Raw genomic sequence first — 13,946 nt, 5'->3', positions numbered from 1 at the left:
TTGTAAGATTCATCTTTGTCATATCGTGTAGATCGTTGAAATCTATAAGAAATTATTCCGAATATACATGTATGTGTATGTATATAATGTAGAACAAATTATTTCAGAATAGCCAGAATATATGATTTTCCCTCTGATTTTTCATAATCGTATGCATACATATGGTGCAAATAATCTCGATAATTGATTTGTACACAAATTACTTAAAGGATAAGACTTAAGACATTATTATTATATTGATAAAATAATTTACATATTGACATATGCTACACTCATTTTATTGTTTGATTCTTACGCGATTTGTTCGTTATTTCCACCAACCTAACATGAAATAGGTGCAGCATGCTCTCCCCTCATATCCGGTAACGCATCTTTTCCGGATGGCAGAGAAGGGGATGTTGTGGATTCCATTGAGACGTGCCCAATTTATACCACTTTGGGTAAGTAGAATCCTCTTCTTCGTCGTCTTCTCCAAACTTCTTCTTATCATTCCTTTCTTTTCCTTTGTCTTCTTTCCTTCATTCTACTCCCCTCCCATTTTTCTTCTTGTTAACGTTTTCTTCTTCTTCTTCCACCTTCACCTCATCTTCTTGTTATTAGTATTGTTATTATTATTATCATAATCATTATTTTCATCATCTTTATCATTATAAGCATGATAGCTTTTATTACTATTATTATTATCATTTTCATAGTCGTTGTTATTGTCAATATCATTATCATTGTAGTTGTTGTTACTTTCTGCTTCGAATTCTTCTTCTTCCTCCTATTGTTTGCTTTTTGTTTTTCTTTATCACCTATCGTTGGTTTCAATATACCTCTCTTTTCTTTTTTTGAATAAGTTGAAGGTGGATCATATTCATGTTCAATATGGTTCAAGCTGATCTCTTGCTTCAAATAATACTTACAATACGAACTATTAAATATGAGTTTGTCCTCGTGTGTTAAAGGGTGGAAGTTGGGTGATAGTAATAGCAGTGCTCTTCTCCCGTTCTCTTATTGCGATTGTTGTCATTGTAGTATTACAAGTCCTAATTCCAATAAAATAGAGCCATTATTCACTGCAGAGTGTGGTAATTTTGAACAGTACTGACGAACCAAACAGCATATCCTTTTCCATCTTTTATTACCAAAGCTACCAACATTTTTATCAATATTGGCTCAACCTATAAAGAGTATGCAGTGCTACTCTTTTATAAATTCAAAGATCAATCATAAACAATCACGGCTGCCCACATTATATTGCTATAATGCAAATTAAGTATCAAACTCGACACACTTTTAGTAAATAAACCAAACTAGTATTCTAGTTAATATCAATTTTTTAAATTTGAATACAGGCGGTATACCCATTGGACGTGCAGAGTGTGCACAAGACACAACATTTGGAGAATTGGCTTGGAATATCATCATGTATTTGAATGACTGTGGGCCGTTAAGGGAAACAAATGAAGTAGTCGACGATATTATTGAGGTAAGTATTTCTCTTGTAATTAGCAAAACATTTAATTTCATAAGATTTGCTTTAATGAGTTATGACTTGCATAAATATCTCATTCATTATAAGTTTACAGTATAGTATCACATAAGGTTCACATCATAAACACATCTCGAAATTACGTCATCATCATGAATAAAATATTCACAAAAAGAGAATTTGTGTAATATGTAACGATGCGTAACGGGAGGCGAACATACAAGATGAAAATCAGAAAGAAAGAAAGGAAGAAAGAATGGAGGAAGGAAGGAAGAAAGGTAAAAATATTTATGGAAATAAAGAAACAAAGAAAGAAAGAAACAAAGAACGAAACAAAGAAACAAAGAAAGGACTAAGAACAAAGATAAGGAAGGGAAGAAAACAAAAAAAATGAAATCTAGATGGATATTTATTTCGAATCATCATGTAAAAATGTGTCTTTGAATTATAAAATTATTGGAATAATTCATAATATTTTAATAAAAAAACATCATTGCGGCAAAGCCGAATTACGATGAATCTTCAACGGTAGTACATACTCAAAAAGCATCGACAAAAATATCAAATAAAAAAAATCATTATCGACAATGTTAGAGTTCATAAGAAAAAACGGAATTAGTTTTGACAAATATTACACACTATAATCAACAAACAACATTTTGTATCATATTATGTAAATTTCTCTTATACATCGGAATGACATTCTATTCAAAATTTTACATCAAAATGTTACAAGAAATATATGAATTCATGAAAGCAATGTTTTTTATTCTACGATATATTATAGTCCTACAAATATATACAAATATTGATGATACCATTTATTGCTCGTTTAGTATTGCTCAGCTAATTATCAAGTGCTTAACATGTTAATTGGTAACATCTATTGGCCGTTTTTAATTGGAACTGTGATTACTTTATTAATTCAAGTAAAAAAAACTAAATAATTGATAAAAGAGTGGTTTGTAAATTCATGTATGAGGAAAGAAGAGGCAATCGAGGACATGATAACATTTGAAGACAAGATAGGAATGTGCAAAAACATTGTAATTCCTAACCACTAAGCTAAAGGGAAATGGCCATACAGCACAATTTTACTTCGTCTCAGAAGGTGAATGAATGGGTTAGGTGTCATTTGGTGTATTATTTCTAACATACAAACAGAAAATATCAACTGGACGTCAAGAGTAGGTCTGTAGTTTCTGCCTACGGTTGATTGGCGCTTTAGCATGTTTAGGCTATCAAAGGTTGGTAAATTACTTTACTTGCCTCTAACCATTAAAGTTTTCTGTAGCTTTCAACAACAAAAAATGTATAATTCTATTTTCAGAAAGGAGTAACAAATGAGACAGTGATAGAAGTGCTAGAGATCGTGGTAGTGGTCACAGACATGGAGATAGACGAAGGAGACATTGTCAACATAGCTAACATCATCAGCAACAGTACAGCCCTACAAAATGGCGATCCAGGGGTGAGTAAAATAAATACCATATTATATATAAAATATTGGTTAACAGTCACGGATGTTGGATTATGGAATACATAGGAAAACGCCTAATGAGAGTTGCACCCAATGATATATATATATATATAAATGTGTGTTTGCGTGTGTGTTTGTGTGTGAGTGCGTGTGTGCGTTGCGTGTGTGCGTGTGTGTGTGTGGGTGTGTGTGTATGGTTTTATGTAGGCCTATATATATATATATTATATATATATAAGTGTGTTTGTGTGTATGTGCGTGTGAGTGTGTGTATGTATATATATATAGAGAGAGAGAGAGATAGAGAAAGAGAGAGAGAAATAGAGAGCGGGGGCAGTATCTGAATCGGCCTCTGGTGAAAACTTGGTGTGATTGAAGGATACGCTTTTCAGTTTCGTGCATGTCTTGTGTTTCGTAGTTAGCAAAATGAGAGTTTACAAATGTAACGGAAAATGCAATGAAATGCAAAAACTAGGAAAATTATGATAATAAATGACAATAATAAGAATGGCAGTTCACTTTTCCTTATGCAATGATTTAAAAAAAATAATTACTATCGTTCCATTACAACAGATCACTACTCTTACTGCAACCATCATCAGCAACTTCGCAGAGAAAGATGAAGAAGAACTTTCCGCGGTGGAAGAAAATACTGGAGCGATTACTCAAATCTTGGAGAGTTTTGAAGAACAGCTTAACAATCTTGACATATCGGATGGACAAAGTTATACGGCATTGGAGATGAATGTAGCTGTACAGGTATAAATATACTTCTAATCATTCCCGAAACTCAAAGGAATGCAATTGTTTTATATAAACTGTTCTTTTTATTCCCGTGAGATTTGAATAGTGCTCTAAATTTATTTATCAATTATTCATTTTGAAAAAAATACATAAATTAGGATAAAATAGTACATTCATATACAAAAGGGGGGGGGACAAATATTGAAAACACTAAAACAATGGCTGTGCTAGATTGGTTGCCAGAGTATATAGACACAGCTTACTTAATAATCATAGCCCACGGATTTTTCTCCCCGATCAAGCTTGAAAATATGCCTACTGGCGTCACAGGGGCACGATGATTAATTAATTTGTGTAGAAACTTATAGGATTTCTGCAGCTTTGCCTATATCTCTTTATATATGAAGGTGATATATTGTTGTTGAAGATGATGATGATGATGTTTATGATGTCGTTGTTGTTGTTGGTAGATGATGATGATGGTCTTTTAATTCATTATCATTATGTTGTTGTTGTTGTTGATAATAATGATGTATTTGATTTCGTTCTTTTTGATGAAGATGATAATGAGTGTTATTCTTGTCATTTGTCTGGCGCCATATTTCTCTTTAGATTATGTTTACAATTCAAATAACGAATAGTGTAAATATAAATGGTATCCATAATCATCACAAATACCTAGGCATCAAATTTCATTTCTTTTAAAAATGTATTTTAATAAAATAAAATAAAGTGATTCTTTTAAATGAGGTTTCTTTTGTTTTAGGTGACGAGTGTCGAACCGGCTGACTATTTATCGGGGTTGACCGTATCTGCTAGCAGCAGCTCCTCAGATATAAGCCAGACTGACATCACGCTCAACGCCGGAGACAGCCTAGTCCAGGAAGAGATCCTCACAGGAACTCGTGTCATTATTCCCTCTTCCGTCCTGATCGACCTCAGCAGCGAAGTCGGGAGCGAGTCAGGGGTACGCGTGGCCCTTAGCATTTTTAGGACACCGTCATTGTTCCCTTCGCAGCATATTCGCGGGACAAACGGCGGGCAGAGCAGTTTCAACCGGACTGTGAACTCACTTGTTATGGGTTTGACGCTCGGGGGACAACAGATGACGAGTTTGGGGGAGAACATCGAATTCAAGTACACACCTATTCAGGTAAGAAATTTCGATTCTAGGACACCTACCCCCTGGACATCCACCCCCGGATAACCACCCCCAGTCAACAACCCCTTAGAACAACTTCCTCCTAGGACAACTACCCCCTAGGGCAACTACCTTCTAGGACGACTACCCCCTAGGACAATTCTCTCCGGACAACTACCCCCTACGACAACTACCCTCGGGACAACTATCCAAAGGGGGTAGTTGTCTGGGGGTAGTTGCCCGGGGGTAGTTGTCCTAGGGGGTAGTTTTCCGTGGGGTAGTTGTCCTAGGGGGTAGTTGTCTGGGGGAAGTTGTCCGGGGTAGTTGTCTTTGGAGGAAGTCGTCCTTGAGGATGGCTGCCCTAGGGGGTAGTTGTCCTAGGGGGTTGGTGACTGGGGTGGTTTATCGGGGTGGATGTCCGGATACGAAGAAATACAACGAGGGGCACATCTTTCTTATAAAACGACACGGTCCAAGAGAAACATGAACTTTCCACGTTTTTAATCAACGATTAAAATACAATTTTACAGGATTTGTCTTACTTTGTCTTAAATGGTGTGCAAAAGGCTGGTGATATTCATTGTTTCTATTTTATCATACTTTTACAATGAGAGAACCCTAACCCTATTCCTATCATTCATGCTACCTGGCAGCCTTGGATCCACCCCTGATCTTTATTATCTAGGAAACTCTACTATAATATTTAATATAGAAGACTGGAAATACACTTTCTTAGAAATCGTATTAAAAATCACTTCCTCTGGAATATTAATCTATTAAAACTAATCTAGAGTATTGGTTACATCACTCTTTTGATAGTTGATTCCACTAAAAATGAAGGGATCCCTATTTTATCACTCCTTGAAAGTACCAGCAAATTTGATTATGTGTAACATAACTTATTGGCAATGGAAACATTATGATAATGTATGAGGTATAGATGAATTTCTTTATCTTCCACGATCTCGAAGATTTTTAGATATCAACCTTAGTCAATTTTTCAATAACCTCGTGCAACACCCTTTGAAAATGTGCATACATTCATTACCATGATCTTCATCACATGATAGCCGAAGCCCAGGTGGAATTCACTTTTTGACGCCACTCCCTCTTTTTAATGCAACATTACCATGTTAAATATTCCGAGCAATACATTAACGTATCAAAATCGGTCTTGGGTTGCGATTATGTTGAATAAATATCTATATCTTCCAAATGATTATGCTTGTAGTCTGACTTTAAAAATGCCGTATGTGTGTTCTGGGACTTCGAGGACACACTTGATTGGTCACCGAGAGGATGTGAAAGGATTGCGTCATCAGGATCAGACAATGGTGAAATGACATGCAGCTGCAATCATCTGTCGAATTTCGCGGTATTGATGGTAAGTTGCACTAATACCCCTTCCACAGTGCTTCTATCGGAGTCACGTCGATGAAAATACCGATTAAATCAGACCAGTTTGAAAGGGGTATAAGAGAGAGTCAAGAAAGGGAGGGTTCACCTCCTTTTACAAACAAAATAGGATTAATCAATTTTTACAGACACGTGGCAAGGTTAACGTATTATGTTAACGAAGGTTGGCGAAGTTTTCATTGAGAGAAAAGTATTATTAGTAGCATTGTTGGATAATCACACATATCAGCTGCACTGGAATAGTTTTGATAACCTTAATTATGATTGAATTGTAACATTTTTCTGCATCGTATGATAGAAACATGTTCACATCGTATGGTAGATTAAAATTATTATTGTATGTTGATGATATGGACCTAGTGTTAATAATTATCCAACATACTAAGTACTAAGCTACTTATCTTCTCACAATAAATACTGCAAATCAATGTGCTTTTATTGCGTTTTCAAAACATTTTCACCATTATTATAGCATCATAATCATGATTATCATGACCTTCATTATCATCATGACTATCATCATTATTATTATCATTATTATCATCATGATTATTATAATTGGTGTCGTTGTTGTTGCTGGTGTTGTTGTTATTGATTGCTATCATTTACCATATATGTATTTTTGTCTTGTTTTGTTTAGGATATATATTACGAACGTGTTGAGGCGTTACGGATTATTAGTATCATCGGTTGTGCCATCTCTATTGTGTGTTTAGTCATTATACTAATCACCTATCTATCAAACAAGTAAGTACAAAAAACTAATGATTAATGTTCTTGAGTAATTCCGAATGACTTGATAAAGTCGCAATTTGGTCTCTTTTGCATTTAGAAAAATGATGTAAATTCTGTTATTTCCTTTTTTTTTTGTTCTTCACATACACCATTGCCCACGGTCTCAACCATTTGAACAATGTAAACCGTCATATAATGTCAGAGGAGAATCCTTCAATGAGATATAATGCTTGTATCTATGATCTAGGACAACTACCTGTTGGGCTTTCAAAACAATTCATACATTAAAGGTACTATGTCCCATTTGTAGGCCAACAAAATGAAAAGGTTAAATTCCAACGGCATTTGAAAGATAATACTATTTAGAACCTCCCTAAAAGACGGTTGGGCTTGAAAATGTCTTCAAGTGGGAAAATAACGACTATTAGTTGTCAAATCTAAAGAACAACTACATCCAGATATTGATCAGGTTAAATCCCGGACAACTATCCCCTAATTAGAGTAATAGCTTGGGGTGTGGTTTTTCTCTGGGAGCAGTTGTCCTGTTGGTAGTTGTATTTGGTTGTAGTTAAATTGCTACCAATACGTTTATTAAAGTTACATAAAATAATGGCATGACAATTAAATATACATTTGTTAACATTCAAAGCATACATTCGGTAAATATAAAATGACTGTTGTCGTGATTCAAATTTCTCTTGCTGCAAGTTTCTAATTTCGTATATTCATATACTTGAATTGCTGCTGCTGAACAATGTGTTCTGTGTTTGTTTATTTGCTTTTGTTTTCAATTGAGTGTATGTTTGTATATTCTGACAGAAACCTTCACGTCCTCCAGTCGCAGAAGATTTTCATGTGTCTATGTGGTACCCTTCTCGGTCTATACCTCACCTTCCTCATCATGAGCGCATTGGACCGTCATCCCGACTACCCCGAAGTCACTCCCGTCCCTTGCGGCATCCTCGCCGCTCTCGTTCACTTCTTCACCCTGTCCTCTATGGCCTGGATGGGCGTTGAGGGAATCAACACCTATCTCATTGTCGTACGCGTCTTCGATGCTTACATTCCTCGTTTCATGCTCAAAGCCAGCATCGTGGCATGGGGTGAGTGTTCTTCTCTATGCATGATTTGATAACATAGGGGCACCTATCAGAAAGGGGGGGGGGGGTGAAGTGTTTTGGGGCGCTATCCCCTCCTCTAAATGATTACTGGATTCTCACATCATTGTAGCAATGTTTGTATCCTTCATTTTCCAGTTCTTCTGTAATTTGCCTATTTGTTGTTATTATTTTTTAAATTTATTTCACTTCTTTATTCAGGGAAGTCTGTTCAGTATAATATACTTGAAGACGAGTCTTAGAAATCGCTCCTTCTTTTGCCCACCTTTAATGGAGCCATCTGTCTTTTGTTTTCCTCCATTTTTAATTTCACACCCCCTTTTGTTTTGTCCAGTCCAATAGCAATATCATGTTTAGAGATTTCTTTTCTCAGATATTTTGAACCTGTATTTAACGATGATAAGTTGTGATGCAATGAATACTTTTCCACATATAACCCTTGTTTAATTTGTTCATACTGTCATATTTTAGTATCATGGTAGATACAAGTAGAGTTACTTTCCTGTTAGAAAGTAACAACAGTGGAAACATTAATGTTCACGAAATTAGGTTATTATTGGTCTATTCAGTTTCTAAAAACTAAAAGTGTAATACACAAGAAACTGTGAAGGGCTTTAATCAAATGAAGATAATTAAACCAACTCAAATGTCATGATATTCACGAGTCGTCAACCAGTTATTCAGGTTTAAGTCCTTGAGACAGTAAAAGGGAGGAAACTGGTATCCCAACTTGCTAATGATTTTTTTCTTCTCTCTCTCTCTCTCTCTCTCTTTCCTATTTACCCCTGTCCGCCCTCTCTATCCCCCTCTCCCCTTTCTCTCTCTTAAACGTTTCTCTATTCTGATACCATGGCAGGAGTCAGCGGTCTGATCGTCCTTCTCACCGGGCTGGCATCCCAAGGAAACTATGCAGCAACAGACTAGTAAGCTACCCTAAGAAAACACTCGAAATCATTCTTAAAAGGAACATGAATAGATATTATAGTATTAATGACTGCTTTGAGAGAAATAGTTGTTTTTATACGCTCAAGGGAAGGTTAGAATTGTGCTATTACCCGAGGCGTGCCGAGGGGAATAGCCCAATTGTAACCTTCCCGAGAGCGTATAAAAACAACTATTTCTCGAATATTAAAGCAGTCATTAATACTTTTATATGCCGAAAAAAAATAGACTAAAAATTAAAAATATATTTTTTTTTGTCGAAGATGGGATTCGAACTCTTGCGTTCAACAAGTGATGTATCTAAAATCAACGTCTATACCACTCGGCCATCGCGCGCTTTTACTATGCTTGTCAGTTTTGTACCATATATACATTAAAATGGATTGAAACCGGCTTCGCGTGATGAATGCTTCGCAAAAGCTCCATTAAACGGGCCCTTCTTTTACTTTTGCAATGCATATTGGCACGAACTTGGATCAAGATCTATCGGCAGATGTTGTTTTTTTGTTTTGGGAACTTTATTTTCGTCTTCATGTCAACAATGCAAGATAAAATTGTCGGTAAGATCGATCGAGATTCAATTGTATTGAAATTACCGACCAATTCTTCGCACACGTATGGTATCCTCGATCGCTTAGACCATTTTTTAACATGTAAACCTATAAGGTAACCATGGAGACTGACCTATTTTCCCAATAACCATGGTTATTGGGATTTTGAACTGTTTTAACCATGGTTACTGGGAATTTTCGGGAACAGTTAAAGTTTATGAATGCAATTTCGACCAATCAGATTGCTGGATTACTTAAGTGAGGTATATAAGATCTACTATTGTAATATAAGATGCAAGGGCACATTTACAACCGTACAACCTCAATTGACATCCTACCCCCATACCCCTATCTCCCTCCCCATTGAAAGCAATTTGCAAACATAAAGAACACAACAATTTTCGCTCTTAAAGGTCGTTTCAGATATGGCGGTAAACAGACACACACAACAAGCCGCCGAGTTTTTTTTTTAACGTGTGAATGAATGGCAAGTGCGCTCAACAAAGGACTTGCGCCTATTCCCTGAGCTCTGTGTTATGAGAGACAAAAATGTGAAACTTATTACATTATACATCTTTTTTTTTTAATGTGAACGAGACTTAATTGTGATTTTTTCTTCTTCGGGGACGTGTCCGCTCGTCTTACATAATCCTGGAATCGCGCCCCTCAAAGCCATTAAAGAAAATATACTGCTTTACACCTTGGGTGGGACTAAAAGGGGAAGTCCATCCTGATATTGAGTTGGTTTTGATAAAAGCAGAACAACGAGAGAAACATATTAGTTAAGGTTTAGGCAGATTTCAGTTAAAAAGGAAAGTTATGCATTTTTGAAGTGATCGTCAGTGGCAAAATGTGACGTATCATGCGAGCTCCTCTCCGATTAGCTCTGTACAGAAAATATCATCAACTTCTATTTCTTAGTTATTGACGACGGAATAGAGTTATTGCATACATTTGAACAATGCACATAATTATGTATGATTTACAATTTTCTTAAGGAGATAGGTGTAAATTTCAATTTCAATCTTGTTTATTATCCAGCTGTTTTCTTCAGAAGTGGCCATCGGTCGGTGGACTCCTCATCCCAATAGCGATCATCCTCCTTGCCAACATCGTCATCTTCAGCTTGGTCGTTCGCCGCTTGATCAAATCGGCCAACGTCGCCTCTAATAGCGACGCGGCCGGGACCAACCACAAGGCGTCTATCGAGCGGATCAAGAACGCGGTCAGCGTCCTCCTTCTGCTCGGCTTGACCTGGGTAACGGCCTACCTGACCTTGATTGACACCACAAGTCAGGTCACCCAAACTCTCTTCATTGTCTTCAACTCTCTCCAAGGCTTCTTCATCTTCATCCTCTACTGCGCGAGGAACCCAGTAGTGTGCGCGTACTGGGCCAAGGTGTGCGGTTGTGGGCAGGACTCATCGAGAACGAGCACCCGTGCGAACCAAGGAACGAGTCAGGGAATCTCCTTGACCAAGACGAAGTCGACGTCGGAAAACGACCAGTCGCATGATTATGAGAATCCGTCCTTCGATGATAATAAGGAATATACTGACCTTGATTTCTCTCAGGGTAAGAAGGGCGGTGATCCCTCGAAGCCGACGTCCTCCGGTAAGCAATATACTGACCTTGATTTCTCCAAGATCGAGAAGGGCGGTGATCCAACGAAGTCCTTTGACGGTAAGGAAGATGTTGATCCGGCCTATGAAGTTTGTATCATATAGAATGTCAATCAAATAGATTTTTCTGAAGTCTTTTACAAAAATCGAAGTACATCAAGATATAGACTTGAAATATTTATTGAAGACAATCATGGAGATTATCATAACAAAGAGAATTACCTTATGAAATCTTTTTTTTTGTGCGTAAAAGATTTATCAAAAGTATCTATAATGCTGGAGTACCATTAAACCCGTTGATTGAAAACATAATTCTCAAAAACAAAATCACGTTAGCCTATTGTTGTCATTATCTACATGACTGGACCATAAGTGACTTATGGATATCCTGTTAGGAGTAAGTTTATTTGTGGTTATAAACTTAAACGAATTATAAGCGCATGGCTTGCTTTAGTTTTCTCTAATGACGAAGTGACTCTTTTATGAATAATCCAGAGAATAATCCTTCTTTTTAGCGCTAAGTCGCTTTCTTTTTGTTTATTAATATCTAGGGTTGTTGATCCTTTATTTTCATCGAGAGACTATTTAATGAAATGGTCGTGAGGAATGGTGCCACATTCCTGTAATTGTTGACAACTCCTGAAAAGGGTCGGTGGCCCTGAGATTTAGCATATATACGTAGACATATTTTTTTGTTCCTTTTTTAGTAACTGCAGTTTTGGTCTATGATTGAATTTCAAACTGAAATGTTTAATATGGCAATATATATTCAAGTGATAGATGCATGTATGTACTTAAAACGATCTCTTTTAATGATTCTATATTTTTATTCGTTTGACTTCGTCATGATTTTGTACTCTCTTTTGTCTTCAAATTGCTTTTAAATGTGTTGAAGAATGAGCAAATAAAATGACAGTATTTCTATTTTTAGGTGGATGATATCCAGTAATTGCTGTTTGTTGCAATTTACAAAATGCAAATTTACTTTGTTTTGACATGTATATATTCATATATTGTTCAAACACAAAGGGAAACACAAACAAAAGTACAGGTTACAGGTTTTAATTTAAATAACAAGTACAGGACAACATAAACTATACACTAAAGACATACTACATAACATACAACACTGAAACATAAAATATACATAACCGGTTTTTTTTGTAACAAATTGGAAAATCATTACTATAATGATGATGATGATGATGATAAAGATGATAATATTCATAATAGTAATAATAACAACTATAATGATAACAATGATAACAATAATAGTGGTGATGATTGTAATATTAATAGTGGATTTTTTTGTAGAGCGCTCATGCCTGTCAGACTTGATACTCAAGTATGAGGAACCATTTTTTAGATTCAATAATATTCAAGATTATAATTTCGCACAACTTGATTTCACAGTGCTTTACATTCAGCTTTTTAATGTTTGTTTTTATTGTAGCCGTCGGTAAGGGGAATAAGGGATCGATATACTCATTCATGAATTTTTTTCGATTTTGAGATTGTTGTTTTGGTGTTTGGGCTAGAATTATACTCAGAATTAAAACGAAGATACTACATGCTCTTAAGAATATGTTTTTACGTTTTCTTTTTTGTTCTTCTGTTGTATGTATCTAGTGACACGTGATCAAAGTCGACATGTAATTAATGAAACAAGAATTACTGCTACCAAAAAATACATAACTTAAGGTGACGGAGACACAATAGTTTTTTTTTATCCATAGATTATTAGGCGCCCGGATATGTTTTCACATTGATTAAGATTTCGTGTCAGTAGATGAGGGAAAGGGAGGGTAAGATGATTTGGAAATCTGTTGAATTTATAATTTCACTTGACCTCTGTATGTCAAAGAAAAAATATTGGGTCTTATTAAGAGAGAAAAAGGAGGGGAGAATAAGAGAGAAAGAGAGTGAAAAAAGGGGAAGTGTATTATCCTAGAAAGAGTTTACAGATTAAAAGGAGGTAGAGAGGGAGAGAGTGAGTGAGAAAAAAGAAGGTACAGAGAGGAGGGGCAAGAGAGAGAGAGAGAGAGAGAGAGGAGGAGGGTTGAGAGAAGAAGGAGAGAGAGAGGGGGAGAGAGAGAGAGAGAGAGAAGAACAGAGGGAAATATAATTTTAGAAAGAGTTTGAAGAGATGGAGGGTGAGAGAGAGAGAGAGAGAGAGAGAGAATGAGAAGGAGAAAGGAGGGGTGGTTAAGGAGTAAGAGATACAGAAAGGGGGATACGGAGGGATACGAATGAAAATGAAAGGCGGTGAAAATTAGGGGAAACAGGGAGGAAGACGGATGGAATTGTAACAACTAGAGACAGCATGGAGAGGGAACACCGAGGGAAAGAGACAATCAAACCCTTTTTTCATGTATCTGATACCTGAATTAGGGTGTACCCTTTACAAACTATGTCGAATCTGTGGAATGACCCATCCATTTGGTATCCGATTATTTACTATTCCCCATTGAAGTTTCATAGGAATTGTATGTAAAATCACAAAATGTATTTTTGTTTTGCATTGTGGTTAAAATTATGACGAATGAGGGCACTATGACACAAAGCCAACTCTGGTGTATTGATTGATTGAATTTTGACGCCGAATATTCCCACACTTTGTTCCGTTTTCTGACTCATTTTAATATGACCTCTATCAGCCAATTCAGACAATACATATGATGTCGCCTTTCTACAGTCAATCAAGAATAACCTAAGAAAATA

At 36.2% G+C, this 13,946-nt stretch overlaps 1 protein-coding gene across 1 annotated transcript; it reads left to right on the top strand.

Annotated features, from left to right (window-relative positions):
* Window positions 1–322: 322 nt before the first annotated feature.
* Window positions 323–12,805, top strand: LOC105436835 (adhesion G-protein coupled receptor G6-like). The gene is made up of 10 exons (XM_011662845.2): window positions 323–440; window positions 1,341–1,474; window positions 2,808–2,948; window positions 3,531–3,716; window positions 4,468–4,854; window positions 6,074–6,226; window positions 6,899–7,005; window positions 7,813–8,096; window positions 8,968–9,034; window positions 10,646–12,805. The coding sequence occupies exons 2-10, from the start codon at window positions 1,412–1,414 to the stop codon at window positions 11,328–11,330; spliced, it is 2,073 nt and encodes a 690-aa protein (XP_011661147.2). The 5' UTR covers window positions 323–440; window positions 1,341–1,411; the 3' UTR covers window positions 11,331–12,805.
* The last annotated feature ends 1,141 nt before the right edge of the window (window positions 12,806–13,946 follow it).

The sequence above is a fragment of the Strongylocentrotus purpuratus genome, unplaced genomic scaffold (genome assembly GCF_000002235.5).
Source record: "Strongylocentrotus purpuratus isolate Spur 01 unplaced genomic scaffold, Spur_5.0 spur5_scaffold_3, whole genome shotgun sequence".
In the NCBI taxonomy this organism is placed as follows: Eukaryota; Metazoa; Echinodermata; class Echinoidea; order Camarodonta; family Strongylocentrotidae; genus Strongylocentrotus; species Strongylocentrotus purpuratus.
The sequence above is the reverse complement of the archived record's forward strand: the minus strand, read 5'-3'. Positions and strand labels throughout refer to the sequence as shown.

Excerpts from the sequence above, each read along its gene's own strand:
- LOC105436835 (XM_011662845.2), top strand. The coding sequence starts at position 1,412 with ATGTATTTGAATGACTGTGGGCCGTTAAGGGAAACAAATGAAGTAGTC. Across the intron at positions 4,855-6,073 it reads TCAAGTACACACCTATTCAG|TCTGACTTTAAAAATGCCGT; the intron begins GTAAGAAATTTC and ends TTATGCTTGTAG. Across the intron at positions 7,006-7,812 it reads ATCACCTATCTATCAAACAA|AAACCTTCACGTCCTCCAGT; the intron begins GTAAGTACAAAA and ends ATATTCTGACAG.